This window comes from Panulirus ornatus, chromosome 30, assembly GCF_036320965.1.
Source record: "Panulirus ornatus isolate Po-2019 chromosome 30, ASM3632096v1, whole genome shotgun sequence".
Lineage (NCBI taxonomy): Eukaryota > Metazoa > Arthropoda > Malacostraca > Decapoda > Palinuridae > Panulirus > Panulirus ornatus.
Window position 1 is genome coordinate 22,357,503 of NC_092253.1, and position 26,649 is coordinate 22,384,151.

The 26,649-nt window shown below is 43.3% G+C and overlaps 1 protein-coding gene and 1 long non-coding RNA gene across 2 annotated transcripts in view; one reads left to right on the forward strand and one right to left on the reverse strand.

The window, feature by feature from the left end:
- The window catches only part of LOC139758478 (oxaloacetate tautomerase FAHD1, mitochondrial-like), a 25,511-nt gene extending 18,266 nt beyond the window's left edge, over window positions 1-7,245 (forward strand). The window contains exon 4 of the mRNA XM_071679951.1: window positions 5,018-7,245. Coding sequence (XP_071536052.1) covers window positions 5,018-5,236 — 219 coding nt within the window. The 3' untranslated portion in view covers window positions 5,237-7,245. The remainder of the gene's footprint in view (window positions 1-5,017) is intronic.
- Window positions 6,456-19,215, reverse strand: LOC139758481 (uncharacterized). The gene is made up of 2 exons (XR_011714836.1): window positions 18,547-19,215; window positions 6,456-9,575 (listed from the first exon to the last, which is right to left on the reverse strand). It is a non-coding gene; the product is annotated as an uncharacterized lncRNA (long non-coding RNA).
- Between the last annotated feature and the right edge of the window lie 7,434 nt (window positions 19,216-26,649).

Genomic DNA, 26,649 nt, shown 5'->3' on the forward strand with positions numbered 1-26,649 from the left:
ACCATGGAGGTGGTCGTTAATCATAGGTTGGGCGAGGGGGCGAATGTTCTGGGAGTGAAGAAGAATGTGTAGAAAGAGGTAACGTTAAGTGGTAAGGGAAAAATGGGTATGTTTCAAGGAATGGTAGTTCCAACAATATTTTATGGTTATGAGGCATGTGCTATAGATAGGGTTGTGTTGAGGAGGATGGATGTGTTGGAAGTGAAATGTTTGAGGACAATATGTGGTGTGAGGTGGTTTGATTGATTGTATAATGGAAGGGTAGATGAGATATGTGGACATGAAAAGTGCGGTTGAGAGAGAAGAAGAGGGTGTATTGAAATGGTTTGGACATGAGAGACTGGGGTCTGAACATGCAGGAGGGTGAAAGGCGTGCAGGGAATAGAGTGAATTGGAATGATGTGGTATACCAGGGTCAACGTGCTGTCATTGGATTGAACCATGGCTTGTGAAGCGTTTGGGGTAAACCATGGAAAGGTCTGAGGGGCCTGGATGTAGAAAGGGAGTTGTAGTTTCGGTGCATTACACATAGCAGCTAGAGACTGGGTGTGAACAAATGTGGCCTTTTTTGTCTTGTCCTGGAGCTACCTCGCTGGGGGGGAATGGATGAAGGCAGCAAGTAAGAATATGTTCATGTATATATATGTATATGTCTGTGTATGTATATGTAGGTATACATTGAAATGTATATGTGTGTGCATGGGTGTTTATGTATATACATGTGTATGTGGGTGGGTTGGGCCATTCCTCGTCAGTTTCCTTGCCCTACCTCGCTGACGTGGGAAACGGCGATTAAGTATGATGATAGGAGAATTGTGTGTGAGTGGATATGTACTCCTCCATTTGTTTCCTGGCACTACCTCCCTAATGCCGGAAACAGTGATCAGGTATGAAAAAAATGTATGTATGTATATGTACTTGTATGTGCTCATATGTATATATATTTTTGCATGTGAGTGGATGTGTCTTTCTTCATTAGTTTCCTGGCACTACCTTACCAACATGGGAAACAGCAATTAAGTATGGAAAAAAGATAAAGCAAGATTGTAATGACTCAACAAATCGCATCCAGTCTTTTTTTTTTTTTTTTTTTTTTTTTTTTTTTTTTTTTTTTTTTTTGCCGCTGTCTCCCGCGTTTGCGAGGTAGCGCAAGGAAACAGACGAAAGAAATGGCCCAACCCACCCCCATACACATGCCTTGATTTAATCCACTGACAGCACGTCAACCCCGGTATACCACATCGCTCCAATTCACTCTATTCTTTGCCCTCCTTTCACCCTCCTGCATGTTCAGGCCCCGATCACACAAAATTTTTTTCACTCCATCTTTCCACCTCCAATTTGGTCTCCCTCTTCTCCTCGTTCCCTCCACCTCCGACACATATATCCTCTTGGTCAATCTTTCCTTCCTCATTCTCTCCATGTGACCAAACCATTTCAAAACACCCTCTTCTGCTCTCTCAACCACGCTCTTTTTATTTCCACACATCTCTCTTACCCTTACGTTACTTACTCGATCAAACCACCTCACACCACACATTGTCCTCAAACATCTCATTTCCAGCACATCCATCCTCCTGCGCACAACTCTATCCATAGTCCACGCCTCGCAACCATACAACATTGTTGGAACCACTATTCCTTCAAACATACCCATTTTTGCTTTCCGAGATAATGTTCTCGACTTCCACACATTCTTGAAGGCTCCCAGAATTTTCGCTCCCTCCCCCACCCTATGATCCACTTCCACTTCCATCGTTCCATCCGCTGCCAGATCCAATCCCAGATATCTAAAACACTTCACTTCCTCCAGTTTTTCTCCATTCAAACTCACCTCCCAATTGAATTGACCCTCAACCCTACTGTACCTAATAACCTTGCTCTTATTCACATTTACTCTTAACTTTCTTCTTTCACACACTTTACCAAACTCAGTCACCAGCTTCTGCAGTTTCTCACATGAATCAACCACCAGCGCTGTATCATCAGCGAACAACAACTGACTCACTTCCCAAGCTCTTTCATCCCCAACAGACTTCATACTTGCCCCTCTTTCCAAAACTCTTGCATTCACCTCCAGTCATATATGTTTCTTTTAGGAGACTGTACAGAGGGAAGGAGAATGGTGGCAAGAGTATTGAAAACTCACACTAACAGAAATGAATATTGAGAGAGCATTTGTATAAAGAAGTGTTACTGTGTATGAATGTGTCAGAATGTGCTATAACTACTGTTTGGAGGAGATTTTAACTACAGAGAGAAGGGGAGAAAGAATTCTACCTCTTTATCCAGCATGTAGTAGAAGGCGAGTAAAAGGGGCAGGAGCTGGGGCTGAAAATTCCCCTCCCCCCTTCCCCTTCTTGTATTTCATGTTCTGAAAATATAAGTAAAAAGGCAGTACAGGAGCCTAGCTAGTAATGCTCTTCCTCTCAAAGGTTTAGGCTGGGGTGTCTAATTGTGTGTGGATGTAGCCATGATGAGGAGGGAGAAGAGATAGGTAGTATATTTGTGAAAAGAAACTTGCAAGTTGTGGCTGTGAGTGAAAGAAAGCTCAAGGATAAAGGGGAAGAATAATTTGGAAATGTATCAGGAGTAAAGTCAGGAGCTGGTGAGAGGAAAAGAGATAATGATGGAATAGCAGTACACCTAAAGCAGGAGTTGTGTGAGTGTGTGTAAGAGTGTAAGGAAGTAAATGATCAGGGTTTTATAAGAGAGAAAGCAGTAGGAGGCCAAGAGGAATGTGTAAGGGTTGAAAAAAGAGAGCAAATAAGAGTTGGGGTGAGTGAGTATCAGTAAAGTATAGGGAGAATAAGATGTTTTGTGAGGAGGTTGATAATGTGAAAAAAAGCAAGAGAACAGTTAGGAACATCGGTGAAGTGGTAAAGGGGGAAATGGTAACAGATAGTGATGAAGTGAGGAGATAGAGTGAGTATTTTGAAGGATTGTTGAATATGTTTGATGATAGAGGTGGAGATGTAGGGTGTTTGGGTTAGGGTGGCTTGTGAAGTGAGAGAGTCATGGAGAGTCATTTGGTGAGAAGAGGTGGTAAAAGCCTTGTTTACATGAAATGTGGCAAGGTGGCTTGAATGGAGGGTATTGCTGTTGAATTGATTATGAAATGGGATAATTGTTGTTGATTGGTTGGTAAGGATTTTCAGTGTATGTATGGATCATGGTGAGGTGCTTGAGGATTGGTGGAATGCATGTATAGTGCCATTGTATAAAGGCAAGGGAGATAAAGGTGAGTGTTCAAACTGCAGAGGCTTAAGTTTGTTGAGTGTACTTGAGAGGGTAGTGATTTAGAGGGTGAAGGCATGTACAGATATTAGGGAAGAGCAGTGTGGTAGAGGATCTGGTGTTTGCCATAAAAAATGTTTCTGAGAAATACTTAGAGAAACAGATGGATATGTATGTGGCATTTATGGATCTGGGGAAAGCATATGATGGGGTTGATAGAGATTCCTTGTGGAGGGTCTTCAGAATATATTGTGTGGGAAGAAAGTTGCTAGAAGCAGTAAGAAGCAGTAAGGCATGCGTACAAGTAGGAAGGGAGGAGAGAGAATGGCCCCAAGTGAAGGTTGGTTTGTGACAGGGGTGTGTGTTGTTATTGCCATGGTTGATTAGTTTGTGTATGGATGGGATGGTGAGGGAGGTAAATGTGACAGTCTTGGAGAGAGTGGTAGGAGTGCAGTCTGTGGGGGATGAGAGCGCCTGGGTATTGGGTCAGCTGTTTGCTGATGATACAGCACTGGTGGCAGATTCAAATGAGAAACTGCAGAAGTTGGTGACTGCATTTTTTTGGATGTGTGAAAGGAGGAAGTTGGGAATAAAAGCAAGTTTATTACATTCAGCAGGGTTGAGGATAGGTGTTAGGTGGGATGTGAGTTTGAATGGAGAAAGATTGGAGAAAATGAAATGTTTTAGATACCTAGGAGTGGACATGGCAGCAAATAGTTCTATGGAAGCAAAAATAAGTCATAGGGTGGTTGAGAGAACAAAGTTTCTGGGAGCGCTGAAGAATGTGTGGAAAGAGGAGAGCAAAAAACGAGTATATATAAAGTTATAATTGTCTAACATTATTATATGGAAGAGAGACATAGGCTGTAGATGAGTCTGTGGAGAGGAGGTTGGGTGTGTTAGAAATGAAATGTTCGAGGACAGTATGTAGTGTGAGGGGGTTTGATCGAGTAAGTGATGAAAGGGTGGAGAGATGTGTGGTATTAAAAAGATTGTGGTAAGGAGAGCTGAAAAGGGTGTGTTGAAATGGATTAGAAATATGGAGAGAATGAGTGGGGAAAGGTTAGCAAAGATTTATGTGTCAGAAGTGGAGAGAACAAGGAAAACAGGAGACTAAATTGAAGATGAAAGGATGAAAAGAAATAGATTTTGAGCAGTTAGGGCCTGAACGTGCTGGAGGGTGAAAGAGGTGCAATGGATGAAATGAATTGGAATGTTAAGGTATATTGTGGTTGACCTACTGTCAGTGGCCTGAACCAGGGCATGTGAAACCCCCATTGGCAAACCATGAAAAGGCCTGTGAGGCCTGGTTGTGGATAGGGAGCTATTGTTGTGGTGAGTTACACATGACAGGTAGAGAATAGATGTGAGCAGATGTGGCCTTTCTCTGTCTATTCCTTGTGTTACCTCATGAACGTGGGAAATGATAATCAAGTATTAAAGACAAACTTTTATATATAGATTTGATGACTTTCACATTTATTGGAGTACCTTCTCTGCCACATATTTTCAAGTATGAAATTGTTCTGCATAGCAATCTTTTAATGATTTAACATATAATGTTAAGGAATATATGTTTTTTGTAGCAGACTGTGTAGAGGGAAGGATAATGGTAGCTAGAGTTGAAAGCTCACTGTAATAGAAAGAAATGTTGGGAGAGCATTTATGAATGTCAGAATGTGCAGTAACTCAACTGTTTTGAGGAGACTTTGACTACAGAGAGCATAAATGTTATGTAGTTATGAAATTTATGGTAAACCTATAACTATCTTTCATGCAGGTAAATGAAGAGATGCGACAGAATGGCACCACAGCAGATATGGTCTTCAGTATACCCTACCTTATTTCATACATCTCACAATACTTCACTCTCCATCCTGGTGATCTTGTTCTTACTGGCACACCTGCTGGAGTTGGCTCTGTACAGCCTGGTGACGTCATATTAGCTGGTCTGGGAGATATTGTAACAATGAAATTCACTGTTGCTCGGAGGGAATAACGTAAGCTTTTAGAGCTTACCGTTCCTCAGGGTGAGTGGTACAATTTTTTGAAGATCAGCATTAAGAAAGAGGCAGATATAAGATCTAATTCTGTTTCTTTGTGGAGGGAGTAAAATTTAGTATTTTTATAATGTAGTGTTGTTAGCATTATTCAGAGGGAAGAAGGTTGAACATAGTAGTTAAGGAGTAGTAATGTACATTTCACTGTTCATATATAGGGATAAAACATTGTAGTTCAGTATTCACAGAGAAGAAAAGTTGAACATTTGTACACTTCTCTGTTGATCATGTAGAGAGATAACACATATTGTAGTTAAGTATTTTTGAAAGATTGAAGATTAATGTATCAGTGTGCCTTGCTCGATTCTGTTGTATCACCAAGGGTTGTATTTTTGTAAAAACATCAATAATCTTCTTACCTCAAGGGACTGGTTAACTGGGGTGTGAGTTTGAGTGGGGAAAATTTGGAGGAAGTGAAGTGTTTAAGATACCTAGGTAGTAGACATGGCTGCAAATGGAACCACAGAAGCAGAAGTTAGTCTTGAAATGTGTGAGGACATTATGTGATGTCAGATGGTTTGATCTAGAAAATAATTATAGAGTAAGAGAGGTGTGGTAATAAAAGGAGTGTGAATTAGAGAGCTGAAGAGGGTTTACTGAAATTGTTTAGACATTTAGCAGGAATGAATGAGGAGAGGTTGATAAAGAGGGTATATGTTTCCAAAATGGAGGGGACAAGGAGGAAAGGGAAACCTAAACATGCAGGAAGGTAAAAGGTGTGCATGGGATGAAGTGAATTGGGACAACATGGTATATGGGGGTCGACATGCCATCAGTGGATTGAAACAAGGCATATGAAGCAGCTGTAGGAAACCATGGAAAGATCTATGGGGCATGGTTGTGGATAGGGGCCTTTCTTTGTCTGTTCTTGGCCCTTTCTTTGCTAATGCAGGAATAGCAGTGAAGGATGAAAAAAGTTTAGAATAAGTTTTACTGAGAGTAATTTGCATGCAAATTAATGTTGATGATGGTAGTAGTTCTGACTTTAGAGTATACTGTTAATATGTACTGCAATGTAGATTGTACAGTGGGTAGTCTTATACTTCTCTTTGCGTAGAATAGTTCATGTGAGTTTACACAGTGGCAGAGAAGACAGTGTGTAGAGAAGGAGCATATTACAGCTGTAGATGTACTGAATGATATATTTAGCATCTATGATGTTAATGAGCATCTGTGATGTTAGTGATTTTATATAGAGTCACCCATATCCACATTACGTAAGATGAAATTGTTCTTACATATACGGAAGGCCTCCTGCAGTGAGCTAAGTTTTTGCATACTTGTGCTCTCATGTAATGACATTAATCATATATGGCTTCACTTTTCTCATAAACACATTCTGAGTGTGTAATTCAGTAGCTACTCCAGAGTCAAATGTTTGGTTTATAGATTGATTTTTCTTTATTTATTGGAAAAATGATTATCACTACCATCACTCTTGATTTTCCATTTGGTGCTGTGTATTGTAATCTAGTCAACATGGTTCATAATACAATATATATGAGTGCAACTAGAATACTGAACAAGGGCAGAAAAACTATAGATCATTTAATGAACACAGTTTGATGTGTATGGCATTTATGATACATGAGTTATAGCAGGTGGGTGGGAGATACAAGACTTAGAAAATGGGTAAGGACACAAAGTGTTCTGGGTTGTGAGAAGCCAAACCATCATAGCTGCCAGTTCAGTGATTAGCCAAACTCCATGATGCTGGTTATCCAGCTAGAGCTCACAAGACAGAAAGTTGTAGTGTTTTGGTTACATCATACACATAGGGACTTATACGTAGGTTGCTACAAACAAAGGATCGTAAAAGGTAAGAACATTTGTGTAGTATTTCATATGCCAGTTATAGTTAAAAATTGTTGTTTCCTCTAAAGATATGTAAACTTTTCACAGTTTTATAATGTTGATTATATATATGTATATATATACTGTAAATAGATTTTTTCTTTACTTTCATACTTATTTGCCATTTTCTGGGTTCGCAAGGTCGTGTCATGAACTGATGAAGAAAGCCTGCATTTACTTACACCCATTCTCTAACTGTCATGTGCAGTTCACCCTGCCCTACAGGAAACGGCATTGCTTCCCCCTGCTTCAGCTAGGGAGAGCCAGGAAGACAGACAAAAAGACCACATTCATTTGCACTTAGTCTCTACCTGTCATGTGTAATGCACCGAAACTACAGGTACCTGTCCGCATCCAGGCCCCACAGACCTTTCCATGTTTTACCCCAGATGTTTCACATGCCCTGGTTCAGTCCATTGACTGCACGTTGACATCAGCATAGAGCATCATTCCAATTCACTCTATTCCTTGCACACCTCTCACCCTCCTGTATGTTCAGGCGCTGATTGCTCAAAATCTTTTTCTTTCCATCCTTCCACCCCCAATTTTGGAGAGAGGGGCGAGTATGCAGTCTGTTGTGGATGAGAGGGCGTGGGAAGTGAGTCAGTTGTTGTTCGCCGATGATACAGCTCAAGTGGCTGATTCGCGTGAGAAACTGCAGAGGTTGGTGACTGAGTTTGGAAAAATGTGTGGAAGGAGAAAGATGAGAGATGTGAATAAGTGCAAGGTTATTAGGTTCAGTAGGGTTGAGGGGCAAGTTATTTGGGATGTAGATTTGAATGAAGAAAAACTAGAGGAAGTTTTAGATATCTGGGAGTGGACCTAGCAGCAGATGGAACCATGGAAACGGAAGTGTCACAGGATGGGGAGGAGGCAAAGATTCTGGGAGCAATGAAAAATGTATGGAAGGAGAGAACGTTATCTTGGAGAGCAAAAATGGGTATGTTCGGAGGAATAGTGGTTCCAACAATGTGCTGGTGACTGATTCGGGTGAGAAACTGCAGAGGCTGGTGACTGAATTTGGTAAAGTGTGTGAAAGAAGAAAGCTGAGGGTAAATGTGAATAAGAGCAAGGTTATTAGGTTCAGTAGAATTGAGAGACAAGTCAGTTTGGAGGTGAGTTTTATTGAGAAAAACTGGAGGAAGTGAAGTGTTTTAGATATCTGGGAGTGGATTTGGCAATGGATGGAACCGTGGTAGTGGAAGTGAGTCACAGGGTAGGGGAGGGAGCGAAGGTTCTGGGAGCGTTGAAGAATGTGTGGAAGGCGAGAACGTTATCTCGGAGAACAAAAATGGGTATGTTTGAAGGAATAGTGGTTCCAACAATGTTATATGGTTGTGAGGCATGGGCTATAATGGTAGGGTTGTGTAGAGGAGGGTGGATGTGTTGGAAATGAGATGTTTGAGGACAGTATGTGATGTGAGGTGGTTTGATCGAGTAAGTAATGAAAGGGTAAGAGAGATGTCTGATAATAAAAAGAGTGTGGTTGAGAGCAGAAGAGGGTGTATTGAAATGGTTTGGTCGCATGGAGAGAATGAGTGAGGAAAGATTGACCAAGAGGATATATATGTGTCAGAGGTGGAGGGAACGAGGAGAAGTGGGAGACCAAATTGGAGGTGGAAAGATTGTGTGAAAAAGATTTTGAGCGATCGGGGCCTGAACATACAGGAGGGTGAAAGGCGTGCAAGGAATAGAGTGAATTAGAACGTTGTGGTATACCGAGGTCGACGTGCTGTCAATGGACTGAACCAGGGCATGTGAGGCATCTGGGGTAAACCATGGAAAATTTTGTGGGGCCTAGATGTGGAAAGGGAGCTGTGGTTTCAGTGCAGTATACGTGACAACTAGAGACTGAGTGTGAACGAATGTGGCCTTTGTTGTCTTTTCCCAGCGCTACCTCGCGCGCACTTAGGGGGAGGGGGGTGCCATTTCATGTGTGGCGGGTTGGTGGCGGGAATGGATGAAGGCAACTCGTATGAATATGTACATGTGTATATATGTATATGTCTGTGCATGTATATGTATGTATGCGTTGAAATGTACAGGTACGTATATGTGCGTGTGTGGGCGTTCATGTACATGCATATGTATGAGGGTGGGTTAGACCATTGTTTAGTCTGTTTCCTAGCGCTAACGTGGGAGACTGCCACAAAGTTTAGAAAAAATTGATTTGTAGTCCTTATTTGTGGAATTAGGGTTGTGGTTCTCCAGTAAGAAATAATGACTTAAAGTTATAATACGGTTGAGAGAACACTTTCCAGAGCGTGGTGTAAGCATATTAACTCATGTGGAGGAATGATAGTCCTTGCAGGGTTGTTTTTCCACAAGCTCTGTGATAGGTGAGTCCTGGTCCCGCCCAGAGTTCATCTCGTCTCTTTCGTCATCCTCTGTTTCATGATCCATCAATCCCTTGTTGTGACCTGGCTGTAAATGATGTCAACTTTTAGGACTGGCGAATATGTATGGGGGAGAAAAAAAAGATATATATATATAGGAGTGGGATGTATTTAGGGAATCAGTGATGGATTGCGCAAAAGATGCTTGTGGCATGAGAAGAGTGGGAGGTGGGTTGATTAGAAAGGGTAGTGAGTGGTGGGATGAAGAAGTAAGATAATTAGTGAAAGAGAAGAGAGAGGCATTTGGACGATTTTTGCAGGGAAAAAATGCAATTGAGTGGGAGATGTATAAAAGAAAGAGAGAGGAGGTCAAGAGAAAGGTGCAAGAGGTGAAAAAGAGGGCAAATGAGAGTTGGGGTGAGAGAGTATCATTAAATTTTAGGGAGAATAAAAAGATGTTCTGGAAGGAGGTAAATAAAGTGCGTAAGACAAGGGAGCAAATGGGAACTTCAGTGAAGGGCGCAAATGGGGAGGTGATAACAAGTAGTGGTGATGTGAGAAGGAGATGGAGTGAGTATTTTGAAGGTTTGTTGAATGTGTTTGATGATAGAGTGGCAGATATAGGGTGTTTTGGTCGAGGTGGTGCACAAAGTGAGAGGGTTAGGGAAAATGATTTGGTAAACAGAGAAGAGGTAGTGAAAGCTTTGCGGAAGATGAAAGCCGGCAAGGCAGCAGGTTTGGATGGTATTGCAGTGGAATTTATTAAAAAAGGGGGTGACTGTATTGTTGACTGGTTGGTAAGGTTATTTAATGTATGTATGACTCATGGTGAGGTGCCTGAGGATTGGCGGAATGCGTGCATAGTGCCATTGTACAAAGGCAAAGGGGATAAGAGTGAGTGCTCAAATTACAGAGGTATAAGTTTGTTGAGTATTCCTGGTAAATTATATGGGAGGGTATTGATTGAGAGGGTAAAGGCATGTATAGAGCATCAGATTGGGGAAGAGCAGTGTGGTTTCAGAAGTGGTAGAGGATGTGTGGATCAGATGTTTGCTTGAAGAATGTATGTGAGAAATACTTAGAAAAGCAAATGGATTTGTATGTAGCATTTATGGATCTGGAGAAGGCATATGATAGAGTTGATAGAGATGCTCTGTGGAAGGTATTAAGAATATATGGTGTGGGAGGCAAGTTGTTAGAAGCAGTGAAAAGTTTTTATCGAGGATGTAAGGTATGTGTACGTGTAGGAAGAGAGGAAAGTGAGTGGTTCTCAGTGAATGTAGGTTTGCAGCAGGGGTGTGTGATGTCTCCATGGTTGTTTAATTTGTTTATGGATGGGGTTGTTAGGGAGGTAAATGCAAGAGTGTTGGAAAGAGGGGCAAGTATGAAGTCTGTTGGGGATGAGAGAGCTTGGGAAGTAAGTCAGTTGTTGTTCGCTGATGATACAGCGCTGGTGGCTGATTCATGTGAGAAACTGCAGAAGCTGGTGACTGAGTTTGGTAAAGTGTGTGAAAGAAGAAAGTTAAGAGTAAATGTGAATAAGAGCAAGGTTATTAGGTACAGTAGGGTTGAGGGTCAAGTCAATTGGGAGGTAAGTTTGAATGGAGAAAAACTGGAGGAAGTGAAGTGTTTTAGATATCTGGGAGTGGATCTGGCAGCGGATGGAACCATGGAAGCGGAAGTGGATCATAGGGTGGGGGAGGGGGCGAAAATCCTGGGAGCCTTGAAGAATGTGTGGAAGTCGAGAACATTATCTCGGAAAGCAAAAATGGGTATGTTTGAAGGAATAGTGGTTCCAACAATGTTGTATGGTTGCGAGGCGTGGGCTATGGATAGAGTTTTGTGCAGGAGGATGGATGTGCTGGAAATGAGATGTTTGAGGACAATGTGTGGTGTGAGGTGGTTTGATCGTAAGTACATAAGGGTAAGAGAGATGTGTGGAAATAAAAAGAGCATGGTTGAGAGAGCAGAAGAGGGAGTTTTGAAATGGTTTGGGCACATGGAGAGAATGAGTGAGGAAAGATTGACCAAGAGGATATATGTGTTGGAGGTGGAGGGAACGAGAAGTGGGAGACCAAATTGGAGGTGGAAAGATGGAGTGAAAAAGATTTTGTGTGATCGGGGCCTGAACATGCAGGAAGGTGAAAGGAGGGCAAGGAATAGAGTGAATTGGATCGATGTGGTATACCGGGGTTGACGTGCTGTCAGTGGATTGAATCAGGGCATGTGATGCGTCTGGGGTGAGCCGTGGAAGGTTGAATGGGGCCTGGATGTGGAGGGGGAGCTGTGGTTTCGGGCATTATTGCATGACAGCTGGAGACTGAGTGTGAACGAATGGGGCCTTTGTTGTCTTTTCCTAGCGCTACCTTGCACACATGAGGGGGGAGGGGGATGGTATTCCATGTGTGGCGAGGTGGCAATGGGAATGAATAAAGGCAGACAGTGTGAATTGTGTACATGGGTATATATGTATGGGTCTGTGTGTGTATATATATGTGTACATTGAGATGTATAGGTATGTATATTTGCGTGTGTGGACGTGTATGTATATACATGTGTATGGGGGTGGGTTGGGCCATTTCTTTTGTCTGTTTCCTTGCGCTACCTTGCGAGGTCGCGGTAAGAAGAGATGACTGGGCCTTTGAGGGAATATCCTCACCTGCCCCCCTTCTGTGTTCCTTCTTTTGGAAAATTAAAAAGAAAAAAAACGAGAGGGGAGGATTTCCAGCCACCCGCTCCCTCCCCTTTTAGTCGCCTTCTACGACATGCTGGGAATACGTGGGAAGAATTCTTTCTCCCCTATCCCCAGGGATAATATATATATATATATATATATATATATATATATATATATATATATATATATATATATATATATATATATATTATTATCATTATTATTATTATACTTTGTCACTGTCTCCCGCGTCAGCGAGGTAGCGCAAGGAAACACGAAAGAATGGCCCATCCCACCCTCATACACATGTATATACATAAACGCCCACACACGCACATATACATACCTATACATTTCAACGTATGTGTACATATACATACACAGACATAGACATATATTCACATGTACACATTCATCCTTGCTGCCTTCATCCATTCCGTCGCCACCTCTCCATACATGAAATGACAACCCCCCTCCCCCCGCGCGCGCGCGCGAGGTAGCACAAGGAAAAGACAACAACGGCCACATTCGTTCACACTTAGTCTCTAGCTGTCATGTATAATGCACCGAAACCACAGCTCCCTTTCCATATATATATATATATATATATATATATATATATATAAAACCTGTGCCAGGTACCCAATTTATCTAAGGGGAGGATGATTGCCGATTGTCTTCTTCGGTCAGGATAGGAACCCTTGCGTGCTTGGCTCTTGACTACGTCATTATCAGCATTGCTAACAGCAAAACCTCGAAGAAAAACCAAATGTGCCGTGAACTGGATTTTTTTTTTTTTTTTACCGATACCAGATATCATTGTATTATTTGTCTGGCCTTGATTTCAAGGTATTTATAATTATAATCCAGGAACCCGTCGTATTCCAAGGACCCAACGTAGAATGCGAGCCAACCTTACGTAGACCCAGACATGGTAACGTGGGTCAACTCAGGACGTAACCTAGCCCCACTACTAAATCTAGGGATTGGTGTAGGTACCAAACCTCCGAAACTGACCACAGGAACACGGGAACTGAACCTTACCAAGAACCCATTTTTACGTTGCCAGACCTGGCGTGAACCCTGCTCGACCAGTTCTGAAGCCTTGAGAACTAGGAGGTCGCTACAAGGTTTGAAGGCACTCCCTATCAGAAGTGCCCTTGATATTAGGATCTGGGGATTATCTATCAAAGGAAGTGCCAGCGACTAAATTTAAACATCGTGGTGCTGAGTTAGCGTTCCTGCCCTTGATGCATCCACTGGCCATCCCGGGTTGACCACATAGGTTCGAATCCTGGTTGCCACAGTCGGTCCACAGTCAACCCAGCTGTTCATCCACCCTTAGGGGTCGGTCGATGAAATGGTGCGTAGGATATATATATATATATATATATATATATATATATATATATATTCGTCTGTTTCCTTGCGCTACCTCGCTGACGCTGGAGATCGACATAGTTTAAAATGAATATATATATATATATATATATATATATATATATATATATATATATATATATATATATCGTTGGTGAGATGACCTTGATTAGTGCTTCAGTTCCCGTTCTAACTCGGCTAACAAAGAGTGAACGCACGAAACATCCAGGGAACGCATCGAGCGAACGTGCTAGAGATACGAATGAATATTTCGGTAGTATATTTAATGAACAATCAGAAAAGAGTATATAAAACGATCTATGCCTAATTGGGGAAATTTTTCTAGAATAGGAAAAGAATGAGGTAGAATTAGGTAGCACTAGATACCCTAAGTCGTTCCCCTTGAGCAGTTGGGATTTTTTTTTTCTAAAACATAAGTACATCTTGGATTGTATAAATGTCATACGGATGTTCCTTCCTCAAGATAAAAGGAGTTGACTTAGGCGCCAGGGAAGGTGCCAGCATGTATATCTTGGCAGCACTGTGTGTAATAGAGCCTTTTAGAAGGCGCTCCTCGTTCGTGCGTGTGATCCAGGCTAAATGACTATACATGAACTACATAATGATAAAATGCGAATGCGTAACCTCTGTTCATAGTTAGCCATAACATAAATGAATACCGTAAGCAGTCGTACATCCTGCCTGAATTGGCGAGTTGCCCGGTGTGATGTGCATGATTTTGGCTGCATATAAACATGGTTTCGCCGTGCTTTAGTATTGTGAGAAATGACAGCAGCTGGCTCCGTCCATCCGAGGTTGCCGCTGTTAATCTCGTGTACTTCCCAGGAAGAGAAAGGAGTCGGCAACAAAAGAGAAATTAATGAGAATTGGTAAGGCGACAGTTCCCCCCCCCCAGTTGAAGGTTGGCCACCTAACGTACGTATCCCCGCTGCCGACTTTCAAGGAGAAAATGTCCTCGCTCGACTCCTAACCCAATCCTTCCTGTTTTGTTCGTTAAGCTAAAGTCTTCGATATTCCTTCTTCATTCATAGACTGAAGACTGTTGTTTAATCTGGATTTATTTATTAGTGTGAATACCCTGTGTTCGCATCGTAGAATATGTTTGAAAGTGGAAACTTATTTGTCTCCTACCGTCATAGTTAACGGACGCTTTTTCAGGGGCACAGTACTTAATGCTTCCTGGTACGAGGCCCTGACACTGCCACTTGTAAACCTGTGAAAAAGTACATCGTAGGTTACACTTAAGGGTCTAAATAACATTATTTACTTCACTAGGTTATTATCAAATTTGTTTTCCATTTATGATAGGCTCGGCACCGGCTCGCGACGATACGATTTATTGATATAAACTTCAAGACTCGCACTTAAAAGGGCTGTGCTGACGATGTTAACTGAGATCCAGGAATTAGTCGGATTGGAAGTTACGTATGTGTACGAGATACTGACTATTGATTATAATTCGTTTATCACATTGTTGAGATGAATAGATAGACACGTTTTTATTGCGACACATGGCGCGGGCAGGATATTCTCCACTTATGACCGTCTTGGATACATAGTGATTAAGATATGGAAAAAAAAAAAATGTCAGAGCTGCTTAAAGACTTCGATGCAGATGTTTCAGGGAGAGCGAAAGACCAGAGAAGGAAGAGAATCCCAGTTTCCATGTGCAAGGAAAGGGTGTGGACTCGTATGATCAACATCATGTAAGGTTGAATTGTGATGTTTTGGAAGAGTACAGAGGAACGCGTGATTGCGTTATAGCGTGGTTGAATTTATCCAGGTTGCTGCTGCCCCATTTCCAGATGCTACACGGGTCGGAAATAAGATATATATTCAGTGTAAGAAAGAGCTGGAGGCTCGGAAAGGAAGTTGAGGACGTACCTCTGCGTCATGAGCGTAAGATTGAGCAAGGTTAAAGGTTGATGAGTTCGTTTATATAGTGAAGAAATTGTGTAGCTGATAGGATAGAATACGTAGGGACTCCACCGTTATTAGGATAATAGTGGGAAAATCGTCCCATTAGTGACCTCTGCAATGGGCTGACTAGAGAAGCAGTGCCCCGTTGAACATAAAAGCTGAAAGTATGAAGTTTAGAAAGTAAAATGCTTTGTAGGTGTCAAGGAACAACACTAGATAAACCAGAGATGCTAAGGGAAAGGACCAAAGATGCGTCACATGATTACAAGTAGACGTAGCACGGCTGAATGCGCTTATCAGTGACCAGAAAGGAGGGAATGAGATTCAGAATGTTTGAGGAAGCGAGTTGAGGAATGTTGGTAAGACTTCGGGGTTTGCGGGGGTGAGACCGGTGCGGCGATGAACGGTGTTCTTAGGGATGGGCTGCACCGAGGCCTGCTTCCAAGAAGAGGGAAAAGCTGGGGTTTTTGAGGCGAGACAGAGACGAGCAAGGATCGGAGCTATCTCCTTAGTCCCTTAGGACTTGAGAAGATATGCCATCTGGACCATACACCTTACCCTCTAGAAGCTTCGAAAGTACCGGGAAGACACCTGTATAAGGCTTTATAAATAAAGGGGAGGTCGTAGCTTCAGCGGGAGGAGACGGGGGTATGGAGGGCTAGACGGAGAATAATCCAGAACACAATTAGGGAAGAATAACAATGCGATAAGAGCGGCTTTTACATGGGAGTACATGTGACTGACAGATAACAGACCTGATAGTTCTGGATATGGTTATCTGTTGGCTTGTCCTATAAAGAGTGGTGGATACAAGGTATTAAAGCAGAGGGCACTTGTGGCTTATCTGTCGGCAGGAAAAAGACGAGAAAAATTGAATAACGCGGAGAATGAGGGACAGATACTGCCGTGGAAAATTTTTATGGTAGAGTGTGGACTGGAGAAGGAGGAGGAGGATGGGATGGTAGTCCGAAGAACTGTTTTCCTCCATTTGTGACTTTCCCTTCCTGCAGCCATGTGTGGAATGTTTTGATGATTGGAAGAGCAATTTGCCGGGAAGCTCCCTGGGTTATTCTGGGGTTAGATGTCGGCAAGACCAGTTGATTTCTTCCGTTGTAATTTGTCTTGATATTTAAGAATTTCATAGCATTCAGTGCTCTCATTGTCGGATTTTTTTTTTTTTTATTTTCTTTGCCCATGTATGCCTTTTGTGCAAGCTGTACCTCACACGAGTTTTCGGTAATAAGCAACGAGTAGAGATAGAAGGGAAACCATCTTAAGTTTTGTCGTTAAAAGGTGTTACTGTCCTTTGATAGTGGGCCAATAGTATTCCTGATTTTTTTTTCCTTGTTTTCAGCGTATTTAATGAATTTTTCAGTTTTTCTTATGGCGCTGTCATGAATTTTTTTTTTCGATGTTTTCTAACTGGTTTTGATTTTCTTTCAAAATTCGCTTTGTCATCGTAAGTTACTTTTCATGGTCATCATTTTCGCCCAGTAAGCCAGCCAGTCATCCGTCTGCGTTTATGTCATTAGTTGCTTTAGTCATCCAGCCTGGCGTGTCCCCACCGCAACTGTTATCTTTTTGAGAACACTGATTTTGCTCTTTGATTTGGAGAGTTCGTTATATATGACTGGTCGAGTTGCTAGGGAGGAGGAAAGTTCGAATTACACTCTTTGTTGTAGAGTTTCTTCTTTGGTATTGGAGGAAGGGAAGAGCTTCCAGACTTGAGATGATGATGTGTCCCCGTATGGCGACAGTCAGCAAAATGATTGATATGTCGTCAGTCAACAGAGAACTTGAGCTCCGACCGAACCCGTGTTTACCCCTGTCAGTTGAACCTCACATACACAAGACTACGAGTGTTAAGAAGTAGGCCAGTATACTAGAACGTTTAGGTAAGTAATTGGTATGCTATCGGAGGTCTTCGTGGATTTGTGCCAATGAAAATTACACAAGCCCATCATAGAACGTCACAACCAAATGTGAAATAAAGAAATGAAATAATAGAAAATGGGTAGTTTTCATTGACTTCGCGTTATTTTACAAGGTAGACTATAATATTTTATTAGAAATGATGGCAAACTAGAAAAGCGGATCACTGAGTGTTTGATAAACAGAAAATTCGAAGTTTTAGGTTATGCAGATTCAGGGGAGACTGTATGATGAACGTGAATGGGTGAGTGGAGAACAGAGTGCCTGAGTAAGTCGGGTAAATATGAAATGGTGGATGTAAATGATCCTTGTTAATGGATACGGCTGGCATGGCTGTTCCAAATGAGTACTTGAAGCTTCAATGTGTTTATGAATGAACGTGGTACACAGACACAGGGGACGCAATACAACCAGAGCATGATTGGATTGTTTGTGGTACGAAGGCATGTGATGGTAGCGGGCCTGATGTACAGAGGTCTGGCAGACTGGGAGAGGGTTTGTCAGATCTTGTGGAAGTGTTATGTAAATGCGCACTTTGTTGTAAATGGTGTAGGACCAGGAATAGGAATGGGGAAAAATAGGAGGGACAAGTGTAAACGTTGTGGAGTGAAAACGTGAAACGTGCCGCCACTTTCAAAAGGTTCGGTGAAAAGTTGAGAAGATTCGAAAGTAAACGTTTCGAGTTAAGCGGAGGGCAGGTTAAGACCGTCTCACAGAGGGTTTTCAGGGAGATGTGTATTCCCACAGGAGGAGTCGATGTTACTACCTGCGGCTACAATATATATATTTTTTTCAGCACAGGGTTGTGATTAGCGTTAACGAAGAGCGAGGCACCACCGCTTGCTATATGTCCCCTGCCACTGTCAAATACAGTGTACCTTGGGATTGCATAGTCGGCAAGGGAATATCTATTTTTGAAATCTGAACAAGTCTTAGATACGACACTCACACGATCCTCCACTGCAGTTGTCACAAACTATACCAATTTGTTGCGTATACTTCTTGCATTGACGTGAATTATTGTCATACGTAATTGAGTGTCACATTTAGCCAGAAGTATATCCGGAGGGAACAGAGTCATACGTCATGAACTGCTTTGTTGACGGGAATGTAGTACGTGGAGACTCACCGAGGCGCCTCTCCCACAAAGCACGCAGCACCACCGTTGGTTTAGGTGCATCTCGTCCTTCAGAAACATACCAGACCTCGAGTCATGCTCGCACCAGGTATGAACTCGACTCCCTCCTGCAAACATAGGAAGAAGACTGAGGGCTTTGCTGATGATCAGGACGTGTGTGGTGCCGACCCTGGACAGTACTCATGAAGTCCTGATATTATTACTTTATGAAGTCCTGATATTATTACTTTTGTTGTTGAGATGACCAAACAGACCGACACAGTATATCCCCAGATGTTCTTCCACTCGTTCCTTGAGTCTGTTCTTAGTGTTTACCTGGCAGATGAACAAGGGATACCGCTACCAGGGCTCTATGACGTCGACCAGATCATGCACTTGGCTGCTGCTTATCTGGCATGCTAACACCCACAGCGGTACCGCGTGACGTCAGCGGCTCGATCCCTAACGTACCCCGGTAAGTTGGTTCCAGCGGTCGCCTGCAGCACACACTTACCCCTGTGGGTGAGAACGTTAATCAACAGCTGTGGTCAGCTTTCCCTCCAGGATACGTCTGTTTGGGCACAACCTGCTTGTGAAAGGCTTAGATTAGTGAAGAACTGGACGGCAGACGCGTCACCACACACACACACACACACACGCACACACACACAACATTGCTGACCTGCCTGCATTTTGAAGAAAAATAAAGAAAATCGAAAAGCAAGATTTTTTTTCTTATATGACCTGAGGCTTCGGACCTCAGTGTACCTTAATGTTCGGGCAGGTACTGACCATGTTTCCTGAGCTCGGGTGACCCGAGGGAATGTTCTTTCTTTCTATCTCAATTTAAAGAATTTCTCAGGACTGCCTTGTGACGCGTGATTATCAAAAGCTATTGATACACCACAAAGCCTCTTGCTTGAGAAAAAAATGTTATATTGCGAAAAAAGGAAAATATATATGTAATTCGACCTCTCTCACTGGAGGAGCAAAAAACAGTTGTGTGTGTGTGTGTGTGTGTGTTCTAGGAAGGCTGGAGTGTGATTAAGTGGCTAGTTCTGAGGTTCATAGAAAGCTGTGTCTGGCAACTTTGTATGTTGTTCAGTTATACACGTCACGGAAAAGTAAACGAAAACCGCTGGAGCTGAGCGTGTGCTATTATTGTTATCATCATCATGAAGCAGAACGAACAGTAACATTCCCTTTAACCTCACGAGCCGCCTCACTCACTTCGCAGATTTACCCTCTCACGTTACTGTTAACTTCCTGAAGGGAGGAAACTCCTCACCTGCACAGTCTGGACATTCTCAAAAGTGAAGTTTTTGGTTAGATTCCCTAATGTTCTGTAATCCTTCCATTGGGTTCCACCTCGCCAGTCTTGACGTGTCTTAAGAGTGGCTTCAGGACGTGTAGACTGTTGCTTGAGTTTTAACAGCCTCAAAGTTTGAACTGTTGTCCCCTTAATGAGGGCCTCTGGTTGAGGGAGGGGGTTAGTGAGGGTCTCTGGTTAAGGAAGGGGATTAGTGAGGGTCTCTGGTTGAGGGAGGGGATTAGTTAGGGCCTCTGGTTGAGGGAGGGGATTAGTGAGGGTCTCTGGTTAAGGAAGGGGATTAGTGAGGGTCTCTGGTTGAGGGAGGGGATTAGTGAGGGCCTCTGGTTGAGGGAGGGGATTAGTGAGGGTCTCTGGTTGAGGGAGGGGATTAGTGAGGGTCTCTGGTTGAGGGAGGGGATTAGTGAGGGTCTCTGGTTGAGGGAGGGGATTAGTGAGGGCCTCTGGTAGAGGGAGGGGATTAGTGAGGGTCTCTGGTTGAGGGAGGGGATTAGTGAGGGCCTCTGGTAGAGGGAGGGGATTAGTGAGGGTCTCTGGTTGAGGGAGGGGATTAGTTAGGGCCTCTGGTTGAGGGAGGGGATTGCTGAGGGCCTCTGGTTGAGGGAGGGGATTAGTAAGGGTCTCTGGTTGAGGAAGGGGGTTAGTGAGGATCTCTGGTTGAGGGAGGGGATTAGTGAGGGTCTCTGGTTGAGGGAGGGGATTAGTGAGGGTCTCTGGTTGAGGGAGGGGATTAGTGAGGGCCTCTGGTTGAGGGAGGGGATTAGTGAGGGTCTCTGGTTGAGGGAGGGGATTAGTGAGGGTCTCTGGTTGAGGGAGGGGATTAGAGAGGGTCTCTGGTTGAGGGAGGGGATTAGTGAGGGTCTCTGGTAGAGGGAGGGGATTAGTGAGGGTCTCTGGTTGAGGGAGGGGATTAGTGAGGGTCTCTGGTTGAGGGAGGGGATTAGTGAGGGTCTCTGGTTGAGGGAGGGGATTAGTGAGGGCCTCTGGTTGAGGGAGGGGAAATGGTCCTCACGCGTACAGCTTGACTGGTAGTGTGTCGTAGGGGAATGTTGTGTGTAACCTGCCTCACTGACTCCCTCCGACACAGCAGGAATCGCACACTCGGTATCTTAATTATTGGCAGTGGCTGAGGTGTGTTGCACTGTACCAGTCGGGTGGACCAGCTGATGTTATCTTCTGATACAGAGTCTGCTATTGTGCTACATGTGATACATTGGAATGGAAAGCGGATCGTCTTATGAGACCGGCATTAGATCATATCTTTCAGAATACTAGAATTATGAAAGAAAATGAGGTATAATTGGCCGCTGGGCATCGTGTATCACTACACAAAAGAAAACTAGTCCGGCTTGACCTAGCGCATCATCATGCCCCACAAGTGTAGATGAATTACTACATTACACTCAGCATGTGGGCAAGTTTGCAGCTGATACAGTAACGAGCAAGTGTCTGCTAACAGTAGCGAGCAAGGGACTGCCAGCAGCCACTGAATTGTACAGTAGGACGAAGTATTATTCAAAGAGAAGCTTCAGGACCAGTCACCGTTAGTATTCACCCACAGCCATAAACAGCTCAGTGTATCCGGATATCTTTCTTCGGCCAGAACTCCTCACACATGTGGGGTCTGTGGTAGTGCGGTTTCCTTACGACACACACACACACACCACCACCTAGGCACTGGGAAATACTGGCCGATATTTTGTACATCAATGTGAGCAGCGTCGCCGAATGTGTACACATCGTTTAGGCGCTCTGACCTTTATACCAACCAAGGAGTGGTCTTCCTCGCTGCCTTTAGTGGTATTCTGGACCACAACCAAGGCACGGGTCGTAAATGCCAATCAGCTCGGTGTTCATGACCGAAGTGGGCTTCGCCCTTTGTCCATTGTGGATGTTAGGAAGAAGGTGTTGTCGTCGTCCAGTCGAGTGATCCGAGGACCTGCTTGCCATCAGAAATGAGCCAGATAACAGCAGATGTCGCAGAGAGTTTGAGCGCTCACAGTATATTGATGGTTATAGATAAGATAAGATATCGACTTTGGGTACGGACGAAAATGATACAGAAAGTATGAGTGCGTTGGAACCAGAGCGCAGCAGACGGAACCTGAAGAGCTATACACACACACACACACACACATCAGTAGGAAGGTTCCCGGAATGGGTAAAGCAGCAGGAGAGATGGTCTCATGATACTGAGTTTGACGATGTGGAATGGATTGACGTCACACCCAATGAAGGGTGACGGTATTGGTACCACTTTATACAGAGGTGATAAAAAGGGTATGTGATAATGTCGAGAGCATAAACCCTCTGCATGAGGGGAATTGAGGCGTCTGGCACGGTGGAAAGAAGGAGATTATAACGAACTGAGGTGTAGGGAAGGAGAGACACACATGGTCTGTGGAAGGAGATTATAACGAACTGAGGTGTAGGGAAGGAGAGACATAGATGGCCTGTGGAAGGAGATTATAACGAACTGAGGTGTAGGGAAGGAGAGACACACATGGTCTGTGGAAGGAGATTATAACGAACTGAGGTGTAGGGAAGGAGAGACACACATGGTCTGTGGAAGGAGATTATAACGAACTGAGGTGTAGGGAAGGAGAGACGCAGATGGTCTGGTGAAGGGGATTATAACGAACTGAGGTGTAGGGAAGGAGAGACACAGATGGTCTGTGGAAGGAGATTATAACGAACTGAGGTGTAGGGAAGGAGAGACACACATGGCCTGTGGAAGGAGATTATAACGAACTGAGGTGTAGGGAAGGAGAGACGCAGATGGTCTGGGGAAGGGGATTATAACGAACTGAGGTGTAGGGAAGGAGAGACATAGATGGCCTGTGGAAGGGGATTAAAACGAACTGAGGTGTAGGGAAGGAGAGACGCAGATGGTCTGGGGAAGGAGATTATAACGAACTGAGGTGTAGGGAAGGGGAGACGCAGATGGTCTGTGGAAGGAGATTATAACGAACTGAGGTGTAGGGAAGGAGAGACACACATGGCCTGTGGAAGGAGATTATAACGAACTGAGGTGTAGGGAAGGAGAGACGCAGATGGTCTGGGGAAGGGGATTATAACGAACTGAGGTGTAGGGAAGGAGAGACATAGATGGCCTGTGGAAGGGGATTAAAACGAACTGAGGTGTAGGGAAGGAGAGACGCAGATGGTCTGGGGAAGGAGATTATAACGAACTGAGGTGTAGGGAAGGAGAGACGCAGATGGTCTGTGGAAGGAGATTATAACGAACTGAGGTGTAGGGAAGGGGAGACATAGATGGCCTGTGGAAGGAGATTATAACGAACTGAGGTGTAGGGAAGGAGAGACGCAGATGGTCTGTGGAAGGAGATTATAACGAACTGAGGTGTAGGGAAGGAGAGACGCAGATGGTCTGTGGAAGGCCAGCAAAGTCCAGGTCTATAAGGAGCATTGATCTGATAGCTAGCTTCCCGTTCTCCGACACACACCTAACGTATTACCACCACACGTTACAAACACAGTCAGTTTGCAAATGACCGTGGAGAGCCAACACTCCTTCACTCCCTGTCTCCATAAGTTACTATTTCTCCGCCACAAAAGCTGCGTTGTTAACACAACTGTCTGACATATCTTCGTACCCTAACAGTCAAAAGACAAACACGATCGTAGAGAGTGGTGTTCAAGACTACATACCTCTGCCGCTGGCTCAAGCTCCATCTCTTGCAAACGAACTCAGTGATACCCCCCCCCCCCCCCCCCCCCCCCGCATACAGATCGTGTGTATCACAGGATAAACACTTGACCTGTACGTGATCATCCCAACACACAATTTGACCATTTTAGGACGTTGGTGACGCATAACTCGTTAGCTCGTTGCGTTGATGGTCGGCATGAACTTCGGGCGTCGTGCGATTAGCTACGCTACGCCGTTAGAAGGAAATATATACGTAAATGTTGGCACCTTTATTGAATCCTGACCTGGGTCAGCCTCTTTGTGCTGGAGGGCGGGACATTTACATAGGTGGAAAACCAGTCCTGAGTGTGCGTGTCTTGCAAACTTATCAATATAGATGAGAACTCGGTTTGAATATATATATATATATATATATATATATATATATATATATATATATATATATATATATATATATGTATATATATATATATATATATATATATATATATATATATATATATATATATATATATATATATATATATATATATATATATATATGGTATTGCAGTGGAATTTATTAAAAAAGGGGGTGACTGTATTGTTGACTGGTTGGTAAGGTTATTTAATGTATGTATGACTCATGGTGAGGTACCTGAGGATTGGCGGAATGCGTGCATAGTACCATTGTACAAAGGCAAAGGGGATAAGAGTGAGTGCTCAAATTACAGAGGTATAAGTTTGTTGAGTATTCCTGGTAAATTATATGGGAGGGTACTGATTGAGAGGGTGAAGGCATGTACAAAGCATCAGATTGGGGAAGAGCAGTGTGGTTTCAGAAGTGGTAGAGGATGTGTGGATCAGGTGTTTGCTTTGAAGAATGTATGTGAGAAATACTTAGAAAAGCAAATGGATTTGTATGTAGCATTTATGGATCTGGAGAAGGCATATGATAGAGTTGATAGAGATGCTCTGTGGAAGGTATTAAGAATATATGGTGTGGGAGGCAAGTTGTTAGAAGCAGTGAAAAGTTTTTATCGAGGATGTAAGGCATGTGTACGTGTAGGAAGAGAGGAAAGTGATTGGTTCTCAGTGAATGTAGGTTTGCGGCAGGGGTGTGTGATGTCTCCATGGTTGTTTAATTTGTTTATGGATGGGGTTGTTAGGGAGGTAAATGCAAGAGTTTTGGAAAGAGGGGCAAGTATGAAGTCTGTTGGGGATGAGAGAGCTTGGGAAGTGAGTCAGTTGTTGTTCGCTGATGATACAGCGCTGGTGGCGGATTCATGTGAGAAACTGCAGAAGCTGGTGACTGAGTTTGGTAAAGTGTGTGGAAGAAGAAAGTTAAGAGTAAATGTAAATAAGAGCAAGGTTATTAGGTACAGTAGGGTTGAGGGTCAAGTCAATTGGGAGGTGAGTTTGAATGGAGAAAAACTGGAGGAAGTGAAGTGTTTTAGATATCTGGGAGTGGATCTGTCAGCGGATGGAACCATGGAAGCGGAAGTGGATCATAGGGTGGGGGAGGGGGCGAAAATTTTGGGAGCCTTGAAAAATGTGTGGAAGTCGAGAACATTATCCCGGAAAGCAAAAATGGGTATGTTTGAAGGAATAGTGGTTCCAACAATGTTGTATGGTTGCGAGGCGTGGGCTATGGATAGAGTTGTGAGCAGGAGGATGGATGTGCTGGAAATGAGATGCTTGAGGACAATGTGTGGTGTGAGGTGGTTTGATCGAGTAAGTAACGTAAGGGTAAGAGAGATGTGTGGAAATAAAAAGAGCGTGGTTGAGAGAGCAGAAGAGGGTGTTTTGAAATGGTTTGGGCACATGGAGAGAATGAGTGAGGAAAGATTGACCAAGAGGATATATGTGTCGGAGGTGGAGGGAACGAGGAGAAGAGGGAGACCAAATTGGAGGTGGAAAGATGGAGTGAAAAGGATTTTGTGTGATCGGGGCCTGAACATGCAGGAGGGTGAAAGGAGGGCAAGAAATAGAGCGAATTGGAGTGATGTGGTATACAGGGGTTGACGTGCTGTCAGTGGATTGAACCAAGGCATGTGAAGCGTCCGGGGTAAACCATGGAAAGCTGTGTGTGTGGACGTGTGTATGTACATGTGTATGGGGGGGGGGGTTCGGCCATTTCTTTCGTCTGTTTCCTTGCGCTACCTCGCAGACGCGGGAGACAGCGACAAAGTATAAAAAAAAAAAAAAATATATATATATATATATATATATATATATATATATATATATATATATATATATATATATATATATATATATATATATATGGGGTGAGAGAGTATCATTAAATTTTAGGGAGAATAAAAAGATGTTTTGGAAGGAGGTAAATAAAGTGCGTAAGACAAGGGAACAAATGGGAACTTCAGTGAAGAGGGCTAATGGGGAGGTGATAACAAGTAGTGGTGATGTGAGAAGGAGATGGAGTTAGTATTTTGAAGGTTTGTTGAATGTGTTTGATGATAGAGTGGCAGATATAGGGTGTTTTGGTCAAGGTGGTGTGCAAAGTGAGAGGGTTAGAAAGAATGATTTGGTAAACAGGGAAGAGGTAGTAAAAGCTTTGCGGAAGATGAAAGCCGGCAAGGCAGCGGGTTTGGATGGTATTGCAGTGGAATTTATTAAAAAAGGCGGTGACTATTGTTGACTGGTTGGTAGGGTTATTTAATGTATGTATGAATCATGGTGAGGTACCTGAGGATTGGCGGAATGCGTGCATAGTGCCATTGTACAAAGGCAAAGGGGATAAGAGTGAGTGCTCAAATTACAGAGGTATAAGTTTGTTGAGTACTTCTGGTAAATTATATGGGAGGGTATTGATTGAGAGGGTGAAGGCATGTATAGAGCATCAGATTGGGGAAGAGCAGTGTGGTTTCAGAAGTGGAAGAGGATGTGTGGATCAGGTGTTTGCTTGAAGAATGTATGTGAGATATACTTAGAAAAGCAAATGGATTTGTATGTAGCATTTATGGATCTGGAGAAGGCATATGATAGAGTTGATAGAGATGCTCTGTGGAAGGTATTAAGAATATATGGTGTGGGGGGCAAGTTGTTAGAAGCAGTGAAAAGTTTTTTATCGAGGATGTAAGGCATGTGCACGTGTAGGAAGAGAGGAAAGTGA